The sequence below is a fragment of the Antrostomus carolinensis genome, unplaced genomic scaffold (assembly GCF_000700745.2).
Source record: "Antrostomus carolinensis isolate BGI_N321 unplaced genomic scaffold, ASM70074v2 scaffold28583, whole genome shotgun sequence".
In the NCBI taxonomy this organism is placed as follows: domain Eukaryota; kingdom Metazoa; phylum Chordata; class Aves; order Caprimulgiformes; family Caprimulgidae; genus Antrostomus; species Antrostomus carolinensis.
This window is the reverse complement of record NW_010304906.1, coordinates 9,263-19,483: the sequence shown is the minus strand read 5'-3', so window position 1 is coordinate 19,483 and position 10,221 is coordinate 9,263. Positions and strand designations below refer to the sequence as shown.

At 39.2% G+C, this 10,221-nt stretch overlaps 1 protein-coding gene across 1 annotated transcript; it reads left to right on the top strand.

Moving 5' to 3' along the window:
- The first annotated feature begins 6,295 nt into the window (after positions 1 to 6,295).
- On the top strand, positions 6,296 to 9,905 carry MPC1 (mitochondrial pyruvate carrier 1). Its single transcript, XM_010164634.1, has 3 exons — positions 6,296 to 6,387; positions 8,012 to 8,144; positions 8,904 to 9,905. The coding sequence occupies exons 1-3, from the start codon at positions 6,345 to 6,347 to the stop codon at positions 8,920 to 8,922; spliced, it is 195 nt and encodes a 64-aa protein (XP_010162936.1). The 5' UTR covers positions 6,296 to 6,344; the 3' UTR covers positions 8,923 to 9,905.
- The last annotated feature ends 316 nt before the right edge of the window (positions 9,906 to 10,221 follow it).

Here is a 10,221-nt window from a genome sequence, read left to right as displayed (position 1 = left end):
GTGGGCACTGCAGCTGGGGGCACACGGGCGCTCCCACCGCCACATGCAACGAGGGCAGGGAGAGCTTCGCTCAGTTGCGGGCGGGGTGGGCTTGGTGACAGATGCGGTCTCAAGACCACTGGTTTAAGCCTCTGAGTATGTGTGAATAGGTGGTTTTTTTCAGATGCTTGTTAGAGCCCCACTTTGATGGGAACGTGGCTCAAGTCGCCGCCCAGGCAGCTCAGTAGCTCTGTCAAGCTTCGTGTTGTGTGTTTTGGTAAGGGGTAAGGCATCCTCAACTGAAATCACAGCAACGTCTGAAGAGATACAATCGCGGCGTACTTGCTGAAATCTGGTCGAACTGCTGTACAGGAACGGTCTCGAGTAGGCAGGCTGAAGTTTCCTTGGCTGCCAAGCAGTTTGACAAAACTAAACAAATAAAAATGGGCTCTTCTAATAAAGGTGGTTGAGCAACCTTTCCCTATAGCTGTTGCTGTTCTACCTACCTCTCTTGCGACTGATATTTGACGTTGAGCAAGCACGTAGGAGGACATCTGTTAATCTGAGAAACTTAGTCTTGGTCAAAGTAGCAGGAGGTGGTGCAAGCCTGCATGGAAGAGGGATCATAATCCAGAGGCTCCCTAAGCAGAAGGGTTTGTTTGGCATTTGCCAAGTCAAGTTCCACAGAAACAGTGGGGCAAAAAGCTGAGTAAAACATGAGAAGGAAGAGAATATCCCTGAAGCAAAATGAAGAAAAATCAGAGCAGGCTTCTATGTGGATTCCTTTTGAAAGTTTTGATGATATTGTGTAAGCTTGTTAGATGCATTTTAAGCATTTATCATTTAGTTTAATTGTACCAGAACTCATGTGAAGCATGTAAATGGCCAGTAAAACAGTAGTCAGTTTTGTAATTAGACAAAACAAAGAAACAAAAATGGAGAAGAGGTAATGGCTGCTTCCTAACACCGCCACAGTTACTTAATGCAAGTATCTCTTTCCTTACCAAAGACTGAAAAGGTAGCTGAAATAAACCTTTTCGGATGTATTTCATTCTAGTTCTGCTGTTGAAATAACCTATATAAATAAGACTGTATTGCAAAAGAGCATTCTACAGGATTCTGCCTTTGTGGGATGAGTTCTGCCTTGTTATGTACAAAGATACCTGTGCTTCTGTTACTGGGTGCGTCCTGAAGAGCTGAAGTCAGTTGCTCCATCTGGTGTGGCCTTTCAACGTTGTTCCTTCCTTAGTAGGAGACGAGTGTCTAAATTGTTGGCTTTATGTTGAGTTTAAAATTTAGATAACAGTCAACAAAAGACTGTAGTCTGTCTTCTCCATAGAAGAAATGGGGTGTATATAGTTTAGGGCTGTTACCTCTTTACCTTCCTTCCTGAAGGCTCCTGCTTCCCTAGACTACAGGACTCTCGCCTGAAGAAAATTCCCTTCTTGCCTTGCCTGTAGAGCAAGAGTTTCCTCAAAGCTCCAAGACAATAGTGACTGTTCTAAAACTCAGCATCTAGTCACTGCAGTGAAGCAAGCCTTTATAAGTGTAAAACTTGTTTGTGGGAAACGATGAATTGAAATACTGTGATACCAGTGTTGTGCTTTAAATTGCCTAAATAAAATAACTGAAGTTACCCAAAGCGATGGAATTGAGTGTTCCATTATTATGGCTTGGGGCAAGGAAAACTTGCAGGCATCTATTGGAATAAGTAGCTTCAGTTTCAGCTTCATAACTTGAAAACATGAAAGCAGGCGTAATTAACGCATGCTACTTTTCTCATGTGGATATATCTGGCATTAGAATTGCATTACATCATGGGTTAGCTTTTGGATCTTGCACAAAGAAACAAGATAAATTGCTTTTAAAACTGTCATTAATAATTAATTGTTCTGCCTGTTTCACATCCGGCTTCTCTCAAGTGGTGATTAATAGGGATCTGAATTACTGTAGGTCGTGTAAATATAAATTTACCCTAACCATGTTTTAATGCTTTAAAGTAAGTATAGTAAGAATGTAAGCTGTAGGCAGACTTTTCATGCTGCTTGTAAAATGCAGCAGTAATGTTAATTTAAAACCAGCTGATTAGCATGTGAAAGTTTGGTAGCTCTATATAAAGTGAACTTGAAGTTGCTCCTTTTTTTTTTTTCCCTATAGATCCTAGGAATATCAGCTATTGGTCACTAAAGCTGTATTATCTAAGCCACTAATAGTGGGCAGCTGAGTCCTTTTTACTTCCTATCCTAATGGTATAAAGCAGTATCTTCTGAAAAACATCCAGTAAAATAGCTTTCCTCCTCTTTTGAGAGCAGAGACCTATGTGCCACACTAGACAAGCTCTGGCATCTTCCTATAGTAGAAGCCTAAATTAATTTAGTCACATAGTGAATCCCAAGGACTCCTAAAATCTTCTGGTAACAGAAAAATAAGCATGGAGATTGCTGTCTTCTGGGGTGCTTCTGAAATGTCTCTTCCTAATGACTTGGCAATAATGCAAATGTAGTGACTCTGTTAATGTGGATGGTTTTGAAATAGATTGAGAGTTCATTCCTTGTAAAGCCTGAGCACTTACTGTGATGTAAGCTGTCTAGGACCTTTCTTTTAATTGAAATGAACTTTAGAAGAGTTAGTGTCCATAATATAACTAGAATTAGCTGATCTTCAGTTTTCCTCGTGCATAAGTCTTTAAATGTAAGGATGTAAGAACTTAAAAAAAATGTCCTCTACTGGTCTGTGCTAGAAACTGGGGGATATAGTGCCTGCTGTCGTTGTCTTGTGTGCTCTGAGAACTGAACAGCCTAACCCTTTTGCAAAAGGGTAATACTCCTTCCACTTAAGGGATGGCAGTGTGGAGGAAATGGGTGGTGACAGTTAATCTGTATTTGCCAAATGGTCTCTGGCCTATTAATATCCTCATTGCCAGTATGAGGAAAATACATGAAAAAACTTTGGAAAAATAAATCTTCCCTAATGTAGCCTTTTTGGAATCAATTATAGTAGCAATATAAGGTATTGATCCGCTGTTGGTTCCTCATGCAATGTCTAGACACTTAAGCAGAAACTGAGTAAATCCAACAACTGTTGTCCACAGCTGTGGAAGCATTAGTCCAAAGTGTTCCCTTTGTCAAGGGATTGAATGTAGTTCTTGGAAACTACTGATTTGGAACGTAGTCACTTCAGGAATAGACACATGCAGTTGTTGGGGTATCCTCGCTGCTGGATATGGTGCATTTGTTGCAGCTGTATTGCTGGCTTCTGAAAGAGTCTGTGACCTTGATCTGCCCTCTTCTAGAAGTATAATAACTGTTCCAGCCTCATGTGAATGTGAGGGCAGCCTTGCAAGCCCTTATCCAGAGCTGCCTACTCTGTTAAAATAGCATCAGTTTGATTCTATTTTAGGCTTTCACTTGCCTGAAAATAACTTCCATTTCAAAAAAGAAGGCTGACTTCTGTTGGCACAAAAACACTGTGCCAGGAGATGCATTTGAGCTTGTTTAGTTAAGGTTTTATGAAAAAATTGAAGTGTGCACTTGTCTTTTGAACTTTAATTAGCTATTGCTGCAGTTCAGTTAATAAGAAAACAAAACCCAAGTGGTTAAACTAGTCAAGGACACCCTAACACAGCATCTTGAACCAGCCTGTAGCTTGTAACAATGACTGAAATGCATGTCCAGTGTGATTTCCTAAATAGACCCGACTGTTTTACCACAGCTATTTGTAAAACAGTGCTGTAAGAAGATGGAAATCAGCATGAGGGAAGAGACTGTTACGAAGTGTTCCACAGCTCTGGGCAGCGGTAGGTGAGCAGCAGCTGGTCAGCAGTAGGCTTTCTATTTGTAGTTGGTTTCTTACAAGTCATAATTCAGAATAGTAGCAAACAACCTTACATATATGCTGTAGTCTAGCTTTTGTGCATAGACTGTTAAGTTATTACATAAATTGGTTCCTAAGTGATCACTTAAACAAAGCCTGTACATGACTGGAGTGTAATTGCATGTTAGATCACTGAAAATGTGTTAGAGCTCATGTTTGGTACAACCACAGTCGGCCTGAGCTTAGCAACAGTAAGATCTCTGGCAATGTTTGGCTTGACCTACTTGTGTGGGTATACAAAGACTTCCAAGCAACTTCAAAGCTTCCACAGAGGAACTGTAGTTGTTTAGCTTTGCCATGACAAACCTTGATGGCTTTTGGTATCCTTTTAAACTAGTTGGGGTGGAATCTCAGGTGCTTTGAAGTCTACAGGGGGTGAATGTCTTCCACAGGGAAAAAGATATTCGAGTAACAAACACTTGTCACAATGACATCTCTTGAGGGAAATGGTATTTTTAATACTGTTACACTAATCAAGGTTAATGCCACAGCAGTTTCCTGGCTTCTACCTGTCTTCTGTTTGTGGTATACTTCTCTCTGTATGAAAGAAACTAACACTTTTTTCTTTTCTTCCATGTGCTTTTTGAATGGAAAACAATGACACACTCGAACAGCACGGTAAGAAAAGGGAGGGGACTCTGGTTTCACGTTCTCTCTAACTTCAGTAACTTGCAGTCTTTTTGCCTCAGCATTGTTATGACCTTGCCTGCATCTGAAGATCATACTGCAAACCTCCAGGAGTGATGCACTACTAATATTTATTTGCAAGTCTGAGATTAAGATGACCAAACATTAGCTCCTTCAGAATGTCTCCTAAAGCAATCACTACAAAATTAAAGGGGCTTCACTCACTCCATACTCTTCGCTAAGAAGATCAGATCAATCTGGAACTGCTCTTCTGTGTAGCAACAATACTGGTCATAACCAAACTACCTGGCTTATTTTTAACCAGCTTTGTTAGACAATAAATGGTACCATATAACTCTCACTACAGGCTCTTCTTCCCTTCAGCCTTTCAGCTTGCTCCTGAAACTGGGAGTGGGTATTTTATGCCTGATATACTGTGAATCATAATGTTATGGAAGATGTGTGTAGACCAAAGGCAAACTGTATAGGTGTAGTTTAATTCTTGTGTGTGGAAACTTCAAAGGGCTGGCTGCCTAGAGGCACTTAAAACTGGATAACCATCTCAAATGAGAGAGTTACAAATCTACCTCCCTGGTCAGCAGAGGAAAGTTACTGCTGCAGCGCTGCTGGGATGTGAACTGATGATTCCTCAGCTTGTGCAGCCTGAGCTTGAAGTGGTCCATAGTCTATAGTGTATTATTTGTGTTCTAATGCCAGTTGAATTAAGTAAAAATGACAAGTTGACTTGATTTACTTTTCAAAACAGAACTCATAGCTAAGACTCTTAAAGCTATAATTGTTTCATAGATTCAAAAAAATCAAGATCAGAGTCTTGAAGACTTATTTTTCTGAAACTACAGTTGTTTAAATGACACATTTATTGCACTCTTCAAAATACTATCATTATAAATGAGTTTGGACCAGTGCACATTTTGTAGACACTTGCAGAAATACTACATGGTTTTGCCTGTTACACTAAGGTTAAACTATCAAAATGGTGTGTACAACTTAAACTCACTTTTTTCTATACTTTTTTAATTTAAGTTTCTTGTATTGCAACCCAAATCCGCAAGAAGCAAGTGAGGCTTTTAATCTTACTATAGTTCTACAAGCTAGTATCCAGACAGGCAAGAGTATCTGGGAATTAAAATTGCAGGAACCTTAAAGATCTCCTGACAATTCCAAGTCATTGTCATATCTGCAGTGTTAGTTAGGGGAGGTGCCAAAAGAAAGGGTATAGTTGGTATCTTAGTTGGTCACTAAGTTAATTGCAGCTGAAGCTGTAGGTAACAATTTGGTTTGGTTGCATGGCCCTGCTCTTTCAGAGTCCTTGGAAGAAGATGCGTGCTGAGCATTTCTCCAACCTCAGCAGGACATGAAAACAGTTCCAGTTCTTCACTGCAGCAAGTCCTTGTGTTTTCATTACATTTTTGAGGAGCCTTATTTGAAAGAGATGAATGCTAATTCTCTTCACAGAAGTGAGCTGTAAATTGGAGGTTATTATATGACTGTACCAATCAGACAGCTTAATGATGGCTGAGGTGTAATGACACAAAACTGCATTTCAGTGACCTTACAGTAGTTCTCCAGTCTGCAAGAAAATTCAGAGTGGATTCTTCTTCCTTCCCTTCTGAATATTAGGTCTTGCTAAAAGAAAGCTTTTCCTCACTTAAATCAAAAGTAGTCTCTTAACTTGGAATTTTACCCTTAAGCCTTTCCTCTGAAGCTTAGTGTAGCTAAGGAAAACTATAAGAATACTGCAGGTGGTCTGTGTTTCTGTGTAACTTTATTTTGCTCTTCCCTCTTTACAGCACTTTTGGGGGCCAGTTGCCAACTGGGGGCTTCCTGTTGCTGCTATTAATGACATGAAGAAATCTCCAGAAATCATTAGTGGCCGAATGACATTTGGTAAGACCTGAGACAAACTTGTCAGTAAACTGACTACAGAACACAGATTCTGTCCTTCTTCAAGCAGTGATTATTTTATTGCTTGCAAACTTGTGATCAAAGCAGATATAGATATCAAATATATTGTTATATGACTTCAGAGGCCAATTAAACATTGAGGTACTGAAAAGCTGCAGAGCTCTTTGAGGGCTTTCCAGTAATGTGGGGGAGGGAGGCAGGTCTTGAGTCTTAGCAGCTTTGATCACCAGACTTGCTCCTAAAGTATAGTTCTTCTGGTGTCTTAGACTACTGCATGCACTGGTTCAGAATGCATCTCTTCACCCAACTTTATTCTTTGTATCAAGAACAGTGATGCCTTGTGTTAGTGTGAGACTTAAATATCAACACTGACAAAGTGAGGAAATGGTAATGCTTGGTCTGCAGGGTGCAAAAAGCAGCTGAGGGAGGTTAACTCCTTGCAAAGCAGTTCTCTGAGAGGCCAATGTGCCTCTTCATGGAAGAGTGTCAGAATTTACTTTTAAACGCATAAGCAATATTTTTTTCTCCCTTTTTTGGAGCATGGATAGTTTTTGCCTAGATGTCTATCTCTATTTTATTATTTAAGTACTTCTCAAGGATCATAAATTTGATAGCTTTAATTTATTAGTTTAATTTTGGCATTATGTCTCTTCCTTAATTCAGTTAATAACTTAATTCTAATTCTTCTCCCTGAAGCAAAATACCTTTGGGTTAAGGAAATTTATTTATAGCCTCATGCTCACTAGGTTCTGCTTAGAGTAATTCAGTCTCTTAATCATCTGCCTCGAGAGGGAACACTAGTTCAAATAGTCTCTGGTATAGTGAAACTGTTTGGCAAATAGCATTTTGGTACACAACTCAGCAAAGCTGAGACACTTTTTAAATTTTTACAAATATATGTAGGGTGGTGTGTGCACAAATATTTTTCCACCATCCACGTTCTGTACTTTTAAAAAGACTGTTTTCCTTGAACAATTAATTTCCTGATTATTTTTTTCTTTAAGCCTGTCAGAACTCTGCAAAATTAGTGACTTCTCGGGTTGCAATTTCCTGTACTTAAATGCAATTATGATAGAGTAGATTAGAATTGCTTCTCATCTTCCAGTAAAGCAGGAAACAAAGCTTTAGACTTCTGAATGTTCATGATTTCCTGGGAATAGAAACTCCTCCTTCTCTTAAAGGCCATTTTAGAATGTTCCCAGCAAGAATTATATTGAAGTAATTAGTATATATGCTGTCCTAGAAATTGTCAGGATAATTGTATAGGACAGGCCATGTCTCATTGGTATTAACTCCTGTTATCTGGCTGAGATAGTTTAGGTAATAAACTAAAAAGGCTTCAGCTGCATCGTAAGAAAGTGTATGAGGAAAATGAGCTTTTGTGGAAAGCTGCAGCCCTGTAGATTTTCTTGTGTAGCAAAAATGAGCCCTGTTGTGTGTTTTCCTGCATTGGATCCTCAAAGAGGACAAGTTTATAGGGCTATTGGGAAACTCAACAGCAGTGAGAAGCATTCTGCTTGTCATTGCATTCCCCTAGTATGAAAATTATGCCTCAACAAAATGCAGATAGTAAAAACAATCTAACAATATCTATCATGTTTTGCAGCACTGTGTTGTTACTCCTTAACTTTTATGAGATTTGCCTACAAAGTGCAGCCAAGGAACTGGCTGCTTTTTGCGTGCCACTTGACTAATGAAGTTGCACAACTTATTCAAGGAGGACGACTGATCAAATACAGGCAAGTCACCCTTTAAAAAGGGGAAGTCATCTGATGGCTCTTGGAATACTCGTGTTAGTGGCTTTTAGCTGTGGTGCAAACCCCTGCATGGTTTCTGAACTTGTTTAACTTTTTGCAAACCTATTAACAAGCTGCTTGTCAGTAGGCTGAACTATGGTTTGTTGCCTTGTACCTCCCTTGAAGCTTCTGAGGGGTGCACAAAAAAGGCTGAAAACTCTTATGGTCATGGATGTAGACAGGGCTTTCAGCAGCTGCTGTCTGTTTTGGGGTTTGTTTCATGTGTTATGTTGATTAGTTCACATGTGTCTGTCTCAGTAACTAATTCCTGAGATGGAAACATCCATAAAACGGTGAAGGGGTTGTATGTTTGAAATAGAAATCAAGCAAAACCTCTCTAAGCTGACTCTGGTGTAAATGGGGTAGATCCAACTGAGTGTGACTGGGGAACAGACTCCAAGCAGTCTCACACCCTCATTGTGTAGCAAGTAGTGCAGACACTGCCCCAAGCAATCCTGATGAGTCAGGATTATGGCTTTTCTCTCTTCGGCTCCAAGAAATATATGTGGAGCAATGGGAAGATGAAGCCTCCTGAACTATAAATTTAAAAAATGAGACTGAACAAAACTGCATGTAGACCTGCTTTTGTATAAATAACTGTCCAAAAGTCCTTCATTTTAAAGTTTTGCTGTAAGTCCTGTTTTTTTAATAGCAATTGCAGTTCAATATTCACTCTTACAAAAGCTGTTCTTCTCTTGGCAGGCTGGAGAAAAAGAACTAAATATCTAACTTGAAATAAGCCAGGGAATGCGTTCATCCTGAATTATAACCACGGAAGACTTGCCATCTACAGTTGCCTGTGACAATTACAATAGGGATAAAACAGAAACACCTGTTATTAATATGACCCCACAAAGAATCCTTCTACTATTTTTTTTATCTTGCCTTTTAAAATGTACTATTCAGCAATGTAAACCATTGCATTGAAAGTCTTGCTGCCTTACAGGTCCTTAATAACTACTCTTTTAATAAAGACTTAGTCATCGAAATCACACGCAATATTTGAAAACCAACTTTTTTTATCTAACAGTCTACAAAAGTGGCCCATGACAGTTTGACAAAACTGGTTTTCAAATCAACCTGAACAGAGGTCAGTAAACAGAACTGTAGGTGGTATCGTTGTTCTAGGTATTAACATATTCTTAAAAGCCATTTAACTTGGGTGCATTCATTCCTATCTTGTATCGTTTTTAACTTAAGCAATGGTTTGCTAATCTACAAGAACAAATGTGTAGATAGGCAGCCTGGAAGTGACCAGCTATCCCTCTTCCCTTACTGCATGCCTTGTCTCAGTAAAGAGATGTCATTAACACACATTTTTAAGTCGCACATTATTTAAAGAAGACTCGGGAAAGCAAAAGCGTAGCACTGAATGAAGGAAGGCAACAAAGTCTGATACTGTTCTTTACGAAGTTCTAAATGGATTTTATTTTTTATTTCCTACTGTTTGAGTTGTTCTAGATGTATGTAATCCTTATACAAGCAAAAACTTCACTTGTTTGGAGTCTAAGATCTGAAGGACACAAGGTGCCTTTCAGTAGTTTTTGACTTCCTTGGGAGAGTGATTTTCCTGCGTGACCTGCCTGAAAGTTACATTGATGCAAAGATAGAGATGACAAAGAATGTATGGGATAAATTTTACTTCAGTGCAGTGGTTTTGAACAATAAACATGTTCCAAATGGCAATAAATCTCTTCAACATTTTGAAGTTTTGTTTGTCATATTGTGATACCAGATCCTGAAGTGAAACTTTAGTATGGAGTATCATCTTATTGCAGTAACAGCATGAAGCACAGACAGGCTGGAAATGTAAATAGTGTTATCCTTTGTATGTGCTCAGTTCAGGCATGTGTCCTCTGGATCCTAATACCTAGCACCTCTTCACCCTCCCAAGGAAAAGGGGATGTGGGTATTTGAGTATTTCTGCTATGATAGGCAGGATTGAATTCAGGGCTCTTAATATGCAGATGAGTAAATATTACATATTGTCTTCTGGCAATTATAAAATGATTAATTAAAA